Genomic DNA, 14,500 nt, shown 5'->3' on the forward strand with positions numbered 1-14,500 from the left:
ACATTCGAAAGTCTCTGTGAAATATTCTGAGTTGAAGTGTATTACAACAGAAATCTAAGGCAAGAAAGTAACCGCGATCCCGAAAGAAAGTGGAATAAGTGAGAAGCAAAGTATGTAAATGCTGAATATGCCATGAGGGCAGAGTATATGAACTTTGAAAGAGGCAAAGAAGGCAAACTAAAGAGAATAGAAAACGACAAATACCTCGAGGCATTGGTGTTGCAAGATGAGGAAGATTGTGGATTGTAGAATTGTTAAGAGAGGTCTAAGTGGTCATGCAGACGTCTACGTAAAAGCCTTGCAGTTTTGAAAGTCTTCGACAGTGAAAAGACTCCTAAAACACAACGCTGGGAAGGGGTACCCCCACGAAGAGGAAGACTCGCTCAAGCTTGACAGAGGGAAGCCTCTGTTGAACTGTGGGAAAGTAAAGGTCAGGAGCAGCCCTGTGTATTTATGACAAGGCGGGCAAAGCCTAAGGAAGTGGTTGAACTATCAGAAGCTTGAAGCCCTAGCCTGAACTGTTGAATTGTACCAGTAAGCCAAAGTGTGCAAGACTGATAGAACTGTGCCATCCACCTATCCTTTTTAAGAAACTCTCTAGACCCTGTGGTGCTGAACGTGGGGAAGGGAGTTGTTCCTTAAACCATTCTGACATTTCCTTTGAGACACTATTTTCCTTTTTATATTCCCTTAACACATTTGTCATTTTGAGAAGGAGGGCAATGTTAAAATAAAAAAAACTATTTTTTAGTATATGCCTTTTTATTCTGACTAGACTGACTTGGACTTGTTTGTTTGTTCAATGGTCGCTCCCATCATAGAGTTTGGGCCAGTTTGGAATTTTACCAACCCTACCAAATACAAATTTTGGAAACTTGTATCTATTGTGTCTGTGTCTACTATTGATACCATGCCTTCCTTGCAACCTGAATCGGGACGGACTTACGAACCCTTAAAACCCTTTCCCAAAATTGCCTGCAATCTTTCCTTTATAAAAAAGTAGCGATTCTGCTCGGTATGTCAAGGTGGCTACCACCTTAGATTTATAGAACTCTAATGCTGACTGCAAAGAGAAACTCCCAAATTTAGTTTCAATCCGTTTTTCCTGGTTAGCCATCATCAGGGTTCTGCTGCATTGTTCCGTCAGGGTTTCTAGGATACTTGTGTGTGTATACATATATATATATATATATATATACACACTCACACTCACTGTCTCTCTCTGTCTGACAAAAAAGTTTATAAAGTGTGGGGGCTAATGGACAGCCTTGTTTCAGCCTTTTGAAGGCATGTATCTCTTCTGATGTTTGTCGCTGCTCAATCTTACTCTGAGGCTTGTGCCTTTATGAAGTGCTTTGAAAGGCTCTAATAGTGACCTACTCCATAGATTATCACTGTCTACATGATCAAAGGCCAGATATATTTTGCCTTTTCCTTCCAAGGCCCTGCTTTTAAAAATGTTTAGAATCATTATATTCACACTAGTGCCTACACCTCGCTTGAAGCCTGTTTGACCACTCGTTTAGTCTTGTTAAGAGTAGAGAGGCAAACATCTTACTGATCATGTCCAGCAGGGCAATAGGGCGATAGTTTTTGGCATCGTCCCTATTGCCCTTCTTGAATATCGGGACAATTTCAGCTCTTTTCCCAGAATCATGTAACATTCTCTTTTCACCGACCTTCTCAAACAAGATGTTTAAGAACCTTGCCCACAACTCCAGGCCCTGTTTTAACATCACGTTAGTAATCCCGTCTGGACCCGGTACTCATGATTTTTGACAGGATCTCTTTATAGTGTGTGGCATCAACCACTCTTCTGGTACCATGCCCCCTACTTCAACCTCCAAGTTATTTCTGCCAGCATAGAGCCGGCTGAAGTGTGCGACCCATGAGGCCTCATATATGCCATTTATCCGTGCCACTGATTGAGATATTTCCAAACTCTTCAGCAGCCCCCAGATCTCATTTGACTTTGTTACTTAGTGCTTTCAACATTTTTTCTGCATTTCACTGCAGCATTTCCCCCTTGTGCCATCGTAATCAAGCTTTATAGACCCTCGTGATCTTCTTGGTTTCTGCTGTTATGGCCACCTCTAATGCTTTGGCCTCCCTGAGTGCTTTCCTCATTTCACTCTTTTTAGCCACTAGCAAACTATCGTACACATGTCTGTGCTTTCTGACGTCTCCCGCCTGACCCTTTTTTGATACCCTAAAACGGCACAGTAGTGGAGAGTAATCAACTAGTTCCATTTTATCCCTCTTGAGGTCCTGATTGACCCGTGCCAGGTATTTCCTAGTGAGTAACTCCTTTTTTTTTTTTTTTTTTACTCATTCAGAGCCTATACGCACCCTTGCAAATCTCAACACAGGTATCCATCACACTGTCCGTACGGCCTTGCTCAGCTGCTCAAGACATTTTTAACAAATCATGGTCACTTCCGTTGCTCTGCACTACCCCAACGTCAAGGACCACAGCCAACATCGGTCTGGATGCAAAAACATAATCTATTGTTGCTGTATGGTCTTCTCGTGCCCACGTTGGGTGGCACTCTGTTAAAATGACCATTCAAGATGTGCCAGTCTCTTTTTGACATGAGCTTGATCCATGCTAGGCCTCTCCTTTTTGATGCACTTGAACCAGGCCCTTCATCAGGGTACAGCTCCTTCGTCAGTCAGGCGTTTGACTTATGTACACACGCTGCTTTGTGAGTAACTGGTTTCTGTAACAGCGCCTTGAGGCCTTGGGTTTAGTGCACTCTGTAAATGGAAAAATAAATAAAATAAATCGGTATGCTTATTTATAAATACATTCTTACACACGTCTCTGTGAATGCCTCTGCTTATAAGCCCTGCCACTGAAAAAGAAACACTCATTGCTCAAATGTCTGTCCGAACCTGATGGATTAACGATCCAACGCATCGAGTCAGCCCTTGAAGTGTGTATGCTGCACGACACAGCTTGCTCCGTTTAATGGCCAATCTGCTTATCCTATCCCTTTTCACTGAACCTCGCAGACGCCACAAACCAAGTGTATGTATGACTTCCCATCTCCCAAAAAAGTAGCCACAATGGGAGTTTATATTGCGTCTACGTGTGTCCGTGTCCACTTCCCCCCAAAATAGGTGGTTGTGCTGGATGTGGGTCCAGGGTTAGTGTTAATGGAGTGATAGAAGTATTCATCTACTTAAGAGGTGTCTGATGCCGTCATTCAAAGGTCATGGAAAACGCTGATTGGGTACATCCCCTACTGGAAGGAAAGATCAAAGCAAATTAAGCTGTATACTTGCACGAATCTGAAATCACACACTGCATGGTAATGCTTTGGCCAGGCTACTTTCTCCAACTTTCAGCCAAAACTAAAAAGGAACAAGGCAGCAGGATATTTGAGTCGGGGTTGGGATGTGGACGGGGAAGTAGCCTCAGGACGCGTGCAGATTTTTAAGTGTCTGCATAAGCCAGCACTACCCTCTATGCAATCATACCAATGATTTTGGCTCCTGCTAGGTGGTGCTAAAATGCTTCCTGTGAACCAAAACACAAAATGTAGATGCTGTGAAAAAAGTAGAATAAACTACAAATATTTGTTTTAAGAAAGGCTCCCTGAAAAAGTAGAATGAAGTAAGTGTAGAAGCAAAGAACCAGGCATAAGGGTTCAACTATTGGTTTATTGCTTGTATGGGTAAGCTGAATAGTAGAGACCCCCAACCATCTCCACATGGCAGCATTAACTGAATTAACTCAAACAGTAACATTCTAACAACAATGCTTAAGAACGAACATGGTGTCATCACTGAACAAGGTTCTATTCAGCATACAGAAACTGCCCAGTTAAAACACCAACATAACACACCCCCCTCCCTTATCTGAATAACAAAACACTATTTACACAAAATGAAATTCAGTTATGTACTATTCAGTTAGATGAATAGTGCAGGACATGAACACTTAAAAATGCACTGTGTGAGATGGAGCGTATCACATCTCCTCAGCAGATCTTACCTCCTCACCCTCGCAACTCTCGATAGACTCCACACCTGTCCACTCTCCAATTTCACAGCTCCCTCAAAAACTTGTGCAACCTTAACAAGATCCGAATACAACGGATCACCCTTTTTCTTTATGACCACTTTCCTTATCCTGACTAGATCACCCACTTCAACTATTGTTCTTTTCCTTGGAAATTTCTCATTGACCTTCTTGACCCACTTCTTCTTTCGCTCATCCATACTCTTTTTCACTTCCTCCACCACCTTATCATTTTCTCTCGCCCAGCCTAGCCAAGCGGGGGACAACACCATGCTACTCCTCCGTCCTCTCATTAACTCAAATGGACTGACTCCTGTTTCAGCATTTGGAGCCATCCGCAAAGCATACATTCGTTCTTTCACCGCAACCTTCCTGTCTAACCCACTCGCAAGTGCACTCCTAATGCCTTCCATTATACAGCGGTTGACCCTTTCGATCATACCATTGGCTTGAGGATAATACAATGCCGTCTTTTTATGTTTGACGCCACATCTGTACATGTACTCCTGAAAGAAACCTCCAGTAAACTGTGGACCATTATCTGTCAACACACTCCTTGGCAACCCTTCCCTCTCGAATATTTCTTCCAAAAATGCCACGATGGACTGACCCGTGACTTCTCTCAATATTTTGAACTCCGTCCACCGCGAGAACATATCCACTATGGCCAACACAAACCTACCTCAACCTCTGCCCATATCCACTGGGCCCAAAACATCCATGGCAAGATCCTGCCAGACACCCTTCGGACTTTCAACTCCTCTCACAGGTTGCACTACAGCAGATATACTTTTCCCCGACCTTATGCAATCTACACATCCTCCTACTGTCTTCGCAATCTCGCAGTCCATACCCGGCCACGAATAGTCGGCCTTAATCACCCCTTTGGTCTTATATGTACCAATATGACCTTGATGAGCAATAGCTATAAGTCTTTTCCTTAGACACATAGGAACAACAAGCTTGTCCCATCGATAATTAGCCCATCCTTCACTGAAAGCTCAACTCTCACCTCCCACAGAGCCCGCTCTTCACCAGATAAGTCTTTTCTCCGGCCAACCATCTTTAATGAAGCTTGTTATGCGCCTCCACATTTCATCAGACATTGATGCTTCAATCCATTCTTCTTTGTGAAGCACACCTTCAACCGTGGCAAATACCATGATGTCAATTTCAACAGACCCTTTCTCATCATCCTCATCTTTAACTCTTACTCTAGATGCATGATCAGCCTGCACATTGTCTTCACCAGCCACTACTTCAATGTTAAACTTGTGACATTGCATCTTGTCACCCAACAGGCAACCCTTCTCGAGACCTTGTCCAAACCTTTGCTTTCAAATATGGCCTTCAACGGTTTGTTGTCCGTTCTCAACACAAATTCCTGACCCCACACTAAGTTTTTCAGCTTTTCTATGCCCCAATCACATGCCAAAGCCTCTTTTTCCAACACTGAATAGTTTAGTTCGGGACCTCTCAACATGCTTGATGCAAGCAACACCACTGACTCTCCCCCATCAATTCCTACTTGTGACATAACCACTCCAATGCCAGTTTCACTCGCATCGACAGACAATATTGTCCTCTTCTTGGTGTCATACATGGCCAAAGGTTTGGCCATATCGATTTTGGACTTAATCTCAACGAATTCTATTTCGCATTCTCCGTCCCAAACAAACTCCACCCCTTTCCTCAGTAATGCTCTAAGTGAGTTCCCACTATCAGCATAATTTTCTATGAAACGGTGGTAAAACTCTATTGTTCCCAAAAATGATCGTAATTCTGCCTTATTCTTTGGAGACTGCATTCTCTTCATTCCATCTACTAGCACTTTCTTAGGCTTTAGACCTTCCTCCGATATTTCGTGTCCTAAATATTCCACAACCTGAGTAGAAAAAACACATTTCTCACTTCGCAAAGTAATACCTCGTGCTCTGAATATTTCCAAAACCATATTCAGTTTCCTTTTCAGATCCTCTTCAGTAATTCCACAAATTAACACATCTTCTTGGAAACACCAGACATTTGTAATACCCTTGAATAATCCATCCATGACTTTTTGGAAAACCGATGAAGGAGATATTAATCCAAACAGCATGCGCCAAAACTGGTAGATGCCTTTGTATGTAATAAAAGCCGTCAGCTTTCGTGACTCAACATCTAGGTTGATCTGATGGTAGGCACTCGCCATATCCAGGCATAAGGTATAAGGGTTCAACTATTGGTTTATTGCTTGTATGGGTAAGCTGAATAGTAGAGACCCCCTACGGTCTCCACAGGGCAGCATTAACTGAATTAACTCAAACAGTAACATTCTAACAACAATGCTTAAGAACGGACATGGTGTCATCCCTGAACAAGGTTCTATTCAGCATACAGAAACTGCCCAGTTAAAACACCAACATAACAGTAAGAAATCGAAAACTTTTTACATTATGCCTGAAGTGTATATGCCGTGTTAGAGCAGATAGCTAGCATTGGCAAAGTCAACAGTTTCGACTGGCTGAAGAGAACTTGCTACACAGTGCAGACTGCCACTCCTATCCCAGGAAGAAGGATCCGGAGTGCAGCCTGAATTGCTGAAGATGTAGTGCAAAATCCTGTTACTTCCAGGGCCGTACCTGCACTCCCTGGTGAATTTCAGTGTGTGCTGTTTGTACATGCCATTTTCACTATGTCTATATCCTACCTCGGATTCTAAAGCACTACACCAACTATTTGTGGCACTTAAGCACTTCTTGTCTGGCAAAAGTGTGTAGCTGCAATAGATTGCGCATAGGAGCGCAGTATAAATACCTTATAACATATGAGCTAAAACTAATTGTAACCCTAAAGCACCGTTTTTAATCCAAAACTACATGCCCTCACTAGGTGGTGCAAAACAAATTGTGACCCTAAAGCACCACATATCCGCCAAAAATAATTGTGGCACAAAAGCACCATCTATGACCCAACATTTGTTCTGGTGCAAAAGTGCCACCAATGAACCAAAACTGACACAAAAATGCAGCCTAGGAGTTGAAACTAATTGTAGTGCTTGCTCACTGCCTATTATCAGACCACTTAAAAGATATTGTTTTGCCTCCACCATGCCATCCCTCCCTATACCAATATTGTTGCCCAAAATTGCCATCTGTTGGACAAAACTAAAAAGGAAATTATAATGGGTTTTGGGAAATGAATAGGTTTAATACATTTAGCTCAACAATCACGCCTTTATGCCAGTTGTATAAAAACATGTTTCCAGCGGTCTATAATAATTCTGGGATTACTTGCTACAGTAACATTTGCATTTTATGCGGTTCACTTGGTGTTATGTTCATTAAATAAAATGATGCATGGACAGTGGTGTTTAACTATTTAAATTATTTTGACAAATCCTTATTTTGAATATGTATAGGGGTATGGGTAAAAGTATTGCTTATAAAAACAGATAATGTGTTTGCTCTGATGAAGTGGGCTGCTCCTCCAGCCAACTATGCTTTGTATTTGCTTTCTGGGTGATTGTGCCAGGGATGTTTGTTCAAAGCAGCAACCTGTCCCCCTAGAGGTTGCTTCTCTCATTTCCTGGCCTTCGTGGTCCTCGAGGGACTGTACATTGATCCTTGTTCCTACTGATTGTTTTGTAAGCCTTGAAAGACGTGTAATATTATGCCCATGTGTACAAGTGCCTGCCTTAATCAACAGGGATTTAAAGCCAAACCATTACACATATCATCGAAAAATTGCACAGGGCATGAAGCACAATGTTAGGTAATCCTTGTTTTTGATCTTTGAACTTTCGGCATAAAGTAGAAGCCTGTTATGTTAATAGTTACTTAACATTTCTCGTTGGTATTTGGGACTCATTTAAAATTCTTATTTTGTTTTGAAATTCCATCACCATAATGGCCGAGCTTAACACCTTTTCAGGGTAAGCAAGACAACAATTGAATACGTTTGTTTCCTCTGTGTTGTCACAGCTGGAGGGACTAGTAGAGTACTCCGGACAAATGGGTCTAGGGCTTGGAGAGAGCTGGGTTAATGATTGAGGGGTTTTCAAAGGAAACACAAAATGGACAATACCAGTTTGTTTGTGGAAAATAGCACGTCACTCTCCACGGGCTCTGCCACCTGACAGTCAAAAGTTACTTGGCCAACAGGGTTTCAAGGATCCCTTGAAGTCATTTCATGGCTTGATTAGTTCATTGTGTTGTCATTGCTATAGTCGGGATGGTGAATGCTCACTTGGTGGTCCTCCCTGACTGACGGCTTGTGTGAACCGGGCTTGCCTCCGGTCTTGCCACACCTGGGTTACATGTCGGCAGATCTCGCTGTGTCGAAAGGTTTGGATATGCACCCCAAAGTACTGGCTGCTGGCTGCACAAGTCGTTGCCAGCACAGGTTGGAAATCTGCTCCTTTCGTATGGACATGCTTTTTGCTTTCTCAACCTCCTGGTTTTCTCCTCCTGGATGCCTATAACGATCAGGCCCTCTTAATCGGCCCTCCTAGCATCTCTTCTTTTCCCCGGGATGATTCTGGCTCGTCACCCTTCTTTGTTCTTTCCTTTCTTCTTTGCCTCTCACTCTGTCTCTGTTTTTTTAGGGTCTCCCATTTCCCCCCTTCCAGGTCATTCTTGTCTGCACTGCCTCCTACACTCTTTATTCTCCCCTTCATATCCATTCCACCTCTTTCATTGTCTTATCCTGTGATATTCTGCTTTCTTTGCTCTCTCCGCTAAAGCTGTATTGTGCCACCCCTTCTTTCCCAGCTATAGTCTACCTTTGTGGCCGTCTTCTCTCCCCTTCAGCATTATTCCTTGCTCTTTGTTCACTCCACTCTCTCCAGCGTTATTCCTTTTTCTTGTGCACCCATTACCTCTGGATCTCCTGGCTTCTACCACTGCCTCCAGCGAGCTCTACACTGCCTCCTGCTTGCCCACCTTCCACATTCAGCACTTCTACCTCTGTTCTCCTTCCAACACCCATCGCCTGTGCGGTGCTTTACCCTGCTTTCTACTCGCCCACCTTCCACCCTTAATACCACTAATACTTTGCTCCTTTCAACACCCACCTCCCTTTGCCTACATAGTGGAGGCGTTTTTTGCTCTTTCAGGTGCACCTCTACAGTCTGTGAATGCCTGATTGCGTTAAGCTCTGAAAAGTGCCCTACACAGCCATTTGTTACTACAGTTTGAATAAATTTCATCCTCATTGTGAATTGTTTGGTCATTGCCAGCGTTGCTTGCAGGAGCAAGCTGTCGAGAGGGGTATGTGCCATCTTGCGGTCTATACTGCGATCACCCTTGCTTCTGACTGCATGCTCCATGACACGCCACTGATCAGTACATTATCTATCCAGTCTTGTGGGTACATTGCCTGGGATTCTTGTCACCCATCTGATGGCAGTAGCTCGACGGTAGGCTTAGCATGGGTCCAATGTTGAATATTCCTTGCTTGCAAAAAGTGGTATCCTGGGACCAGTGACTCTCTTGCTGGTCCTGATGCTGGAGTTTGTTCCCTCAAGTCTAGTGGCTTCCACACGTTGGAAATTGGTGTAAAAGATAAGTTTGTTGTGCCTTCAACGTTTGTTCGGTCAAGGGGCACCACAGGTCCGTTGGTCAACTTTTGAGAGTTCCCCATAACTCTGCCCTGCGCTCTCTTCCATGGATTTGGTGTCTAAACTTTCTTCTGCCCTCCCTTTTAGGGTTCCTAGCTCTTCTGTCTCTGGGTCCCTTGGCTGCCGATGGGCTGGGCACCTAGGGGACCCATCCTTTTCCTTCTCTGCACCCTCAATCGTTCAGCGGGTGGTGGAACCCAGCCCCCATGGTTCTTCCAGTCCTGTGAGTCAGCCCAAATCCTTCTCAGTTGTGAAAGACTGTTTTGGTTTTGATCTGCGGAAATGTATCTTGGATGGAAACCAAAAGATCTTTTTGTTAATAATTTGATTGTTGGATATTTTATTATTTTGGGACAGTATGTTTGGGATTTCATTGATTTGTTACATCAAATGTGAAAGAATTGTCAATTTCTAGCACATATCAAAAAGAGCTCTATGAGAAAAAAAGATGTTTGTTGACTTGTATATTTAGTCGGAAAATAATCACAAAACAAGAAACTTGTGAAACCTGTCAAACTATACAGGAGGACATACACACTGTTAAAGGTGTTGTGGATACAGATGTGTGAAGAAGTTAAAATGTAGCATATTCAATGCCTCTTACATATTTGTTTCTAAACACGCACTTTTTTTTTTCTTTCATTGCAGCTTGGTTTGCCGCTGTCTTGTCTGTGTCGTGTGCCATGCAACACCATGTTTGGATCACAGCATCAGATGGTAAGTTCTGGAGCTGTATGCCCAGATATGTGCTGGGGTACGTAATGAATGGAGCTAGACTACGCCATTCTCTGTCTAGTATCATCATCACCACCATTGTATGAATGACTGGGCAGAAGCAGAACTTTGATTCAGTCTATAAACTAGAATATGTCCCCTGTCCAGCTGCACTCTGTGGTCTTTTGCTTCTAACATACACCTCGCCAATTCCCTTTTTCAGAATGCATCTCGCCAGTTTTTGTACACTAAGGCTTTCCATGTTTAAACTTGAAATGTATTCTGTTCAACTTCTTTCTGCTGTCTTTGATTCTGAGAACTACCCTTTTTGACTTGAACATGGAGCTGGGGAAAAGGCAAGAGAAGTGCAGATCCCATGATTGCTTGCTTGAAAGAAAGGTCACTGAACCTAAAATAGGCTTCAATATGGCTTGTAATTAAGGGCACTAATGCACTCTCTTGCTGTTGCTCGCCTACTATCACAGAAGAGCAGCTCTAGACAGTTTTGACACAAAAGCAGTAATGTTAGAACAGTTGTAGTTTAATTTATCATTGCTCAGCCAGTTTGACATGAAACTGTGAGAGCCACCACCTGGCCACCTTTTCTGCTGTAGGCGAGGCATCCTAAGTAAAAGGTGTGTGAAGTGTGATCAGTAGCCCTAACCTGTAAACCATATAGAAGAAGGTAGGTGCCATTCCCACTTTATTGGTCCCAACATAGTTTCCGCTGTTGCTTTAGTGCCCCTAACAATTCAAGCAGACTTACTAGGCGGAGCCCTTGCCCATGTCTCCAGCATTGTTCTGGTCTAATTTCAGTCAGATTGACTTAGAAAAAATAGGATCTTTCCACAGCGATCCAAATATCTGCTATATGGAGTGCATGGCATTGTCTTTTTCTGTGGGGTTTTCGTTAATAATGCAGTGTACGGCTATGAGTCCATGAAATTCAGTAGGCTACTGTAATGACCTGGGACTTTCATTGTGAATCTTGTTCTTAAGTATGACTAAGGGGTTACTTGTGCTTTGTGGTTTTTAACACTGTTCACCTCTCAGTTGTGTATGTCATCGGGCCTTTTCAGAGCTCGTTTGGGATTGCAGTAAAACATACTGTACCACTTGCTTTACTCTCGGCTGCTGTAGTGAGTCTTTGTTCCTTCCCTGTGTAATAATGCATCCGCCAGAAGGCAAACAGAACCTATGAACGCTACCTTCTAATCCATGCTTGACCTCACTGGATGCATCAGGAGGTAACACCCTGAAGGCGGATAGTTGCAGGCACGATGTCAAAGATTTTCCCTGCAATTTTTCTGTACAGCACGTATGGCTCATTAGAACTGTGGATTGTGTGCTTCTCCAGTCAGCTTTGGGAGAATGTGGGCTCTATTAATAGTTGAATGCCAGTGTTCTCTTGTCAGAGATGCTCATGTTCCACACTATGCCTTACCACTGTTACCTGCCTATGCTATGTGCTGACCTTTACTAACCGTCTTTTACCCTCCATTCCATTTAGCTCCTCCTCAACTTGCAGCATAACTTCCCTTTTTGCAAAATGAAATCTACTTACCTAAATGCACCTCCATCACTGCTCTCTCCACTGCTGCACTACCTTGGCTCTTTTATACGCCATGGAAAGCAAAACGGAGCTCTTAGTATTCCCGTAGTTTGTTATGCAGCAGCCATCCTTTTTTGTGTAAAATAAGACTTGCTCGCCCAACTTAACCGTTGTTTGTAAAACAAAAAACAGTCTCCCAGATCAATGGCTGTAATTACCTGTGTGGCAGGCTGTTGGCTGGTAATGGACTTTTCTTAGGTCTTTAGTGTTAAAATCACAAGTCTCTAATCTGTTTGTGCCATCTCACAAATATTGCCTAATCTGCTGGTACAAGCCTGCATTCTTGATGACTACTTTCTCCCCCACCCCCGACAACCTGTAGCCATTTCTTTAAAATAAATAAAGAATGTACAAACTATAAACATACATACTGCTGCCACTTTTGCTCTTGACCCTCACTCCATGGCCACACCTCTCCCTCCTGCTTCTCAGCCGCAATGGGAATAGAAAGTGGGATTTGTTTTGGAAAAAGCTCTTTTATGTTGGTATTCTTGTGAGTTTTTTTTAAATTTCTGATGAAATGTCTATGCTCTGACCACATTCTATGAGCACAAAGAGCTTTTTGGCGTGAAGGCCCCCCTCGCCATCAGCACCACAGGTGTTTGTGCTGGAGTACCAGTGCGGTAAACACCAGGTGGTTGGATCATACCGTCTGGTAATGGCCCTGCAGCCCTTGGTTTGCTTTGGCCTGTAACCTGACAGGCTGAGCCCCGTTGGTATGGTTTGCCCAACTGGTGTTTATCGCCAGATTTTAAGTCTCCCTTCAGTAATATAGGTGCTTCCAGTCATGAGAGCAATTACAGTGAACTCTGCAATTGCTAGATCTCAGCCCTTTGGGTTGCTTGCTTCAGAAGCGTAATGTTCGATTTTCTATTTCTCAGGCGAGATCATAAGCCTTTGGGCCCCAAAGTGTATCCCCCAAAACCTATATACTCTAAAGCCATAAGCAAGTGTATGGTGAAAATAAATATGTATTAGCCCAAATTCATACTACAATGAAAATCCTGAGTAGGACATGAACTATCATATTAGAGAGAATGATTAAATGTCTTCTGAATGACGCCCAGTTGAGGTCCTATAGCGTCCTTTATTTGCCTGCTGGAGTCACTCGGTCACATCTTAGATTGAGAATATACGAAAGGCTTGACAGTTGTTTTTATTTCATTTGGAGTGAGTTTGTTTTCCAAGTCTTTCTTACTACTGTACACTGATTGGTTTATAGCCTATCATTGATTTTGTGAGGCAGTTGTCAAGTTTACTGCATTGATAGTTTTAAGATGTCGATGGTGTAAATATGTGCAGAACTGCAGCCGAATCTTATCTCTAAACATTCTTCAGTCGCTATTATGTTGACTCCATTCTCACTTTGAAGGGCATTGTTTCAGAACCTATTTGCTGAGTAAGAGTTGTACATGTATTATTCCTCTCTGGTTGGCCCTGCTTACTATCCTAGTCAAATTTTCAGAGCCATTGTGAAAACAAATGGGAGAGAGCATCACATTATTTGCCCATTCATTCTGTGTGAACGCAACCATTTTCCATGTATCTACACCCCCCAAACCACCATCAGCTGGAAGGACTGGTCCATTTTCTGCCAATCTGGGAAAGCCATAAACTAATGCTTAGTATTTTTGTAGGGCATGGGGTAAGGACTCTTGCTGCTGAGGTAAGGAGTTTATGCAGTTTCTAATGGATTCCTTGCTCCCACAGATTCCTTCTGTTACATATATTCTGTCGAGCTCCAGCTTTCTTCTGAAACTTTTTCAGCCACCAGGGGCCAGGGCAGTTGCGTGCCCAGACACCAGACATGATGGCAGGGCCAGTATATATTGAATTACGGTACCCCATGATTTCAGCTTCTTTTTTTTTCCAAGTGCTTGGTATCTTTCTGGACTGCCACTTAAATATATTTTAGCAGAGTCATGCCTAACTCTCCTAGGGCTTCAAGCTTTGCTGTGACTGTGCTAGATGAAGTCCCTGTTGGGCCCCCACATGGATGTGCTTGTACTGCCTTGGTTTGGACCAGAACCTGCAGTATTTTAAGTCCTGTCAGTTCAAGCACTAAAATACTCTACGGTAGTGTGCCGCAAAGCTCATTACTTCCACAAAGGTGGAAAGAGAGAACCTTCCAAGTACTTGGGTTCGGAACTGAAGAAGGCCGTGGTTGAAGAACCTGAATGTGCACCAGTCGGGAAGGACAAGAAGAAGCATAGAACGACGTCCCCACATTCCTAGTGACTCTTCCAAGAGTCACTCCATTTCGTCCTTCAAGAAGCAGAGTAACCGCTGCCTCTGCAGTTTCTTCAGACAAATCACCACCTATGCCTAAGGTATCTTTCACCACTAAATTCTTGTCTTTGGAAGAGTCTAAAGCTTTCTGGCAGTAGATGTTTGTAGTCTTTACCCTAGTTCCAGTGTTTTCACTACCGGTGGTAGCCACAGGGCTCACCGCACTTTGTGAAGCTAGCAGATGCATTTTAATGCACTGCATCCGCATGCCTGCAGTTTCTTCAGACAAATCACCACCTATGCCTAAGGTACCTTTCAC

General features: G+C 43.3%; 1 protein-coding gene across 1 annotated transcript in view; it reads left to right on the forward strand.

Annotated features, from left to right (window-relative positions):
• PDXDC1 (pyridoxal dependent decarboxylase domain containing 1) overlaps positions 1-14,500 on the forward strand; it is a 1,210,974-nt gene that overhangs the window by 441,520 nt on the left and 754,954 nt on the right. The window contains exon 7 of the mRNA XM_069647127.1: positions 10,275-10,343. Coding sequence (XP_069503228.1) covers positions 10,275-10,343 — 69 coding nt within the window. The remainder of the gene's footprint in view (positions 1-10,274; positions 10,344-14,500) is intronic.

The sequence above is a fragment of the Ambystoma mexicanum genome, chromosome 2q (assembly GCF_040938575.1).
Source record: "Ambystoma mexicanum isolate Mex_15411 chromosome 2q, UKY_AmexF1_1, whole genome shotgun sequence".
In the NCBI taxonomy this organism is placed as follows: Eukaryota; Metazoa; Chordata; class Amphibia; order Caudata; family Ambystomatidae; genus Ambystoma; species Ambystoma mexicanum.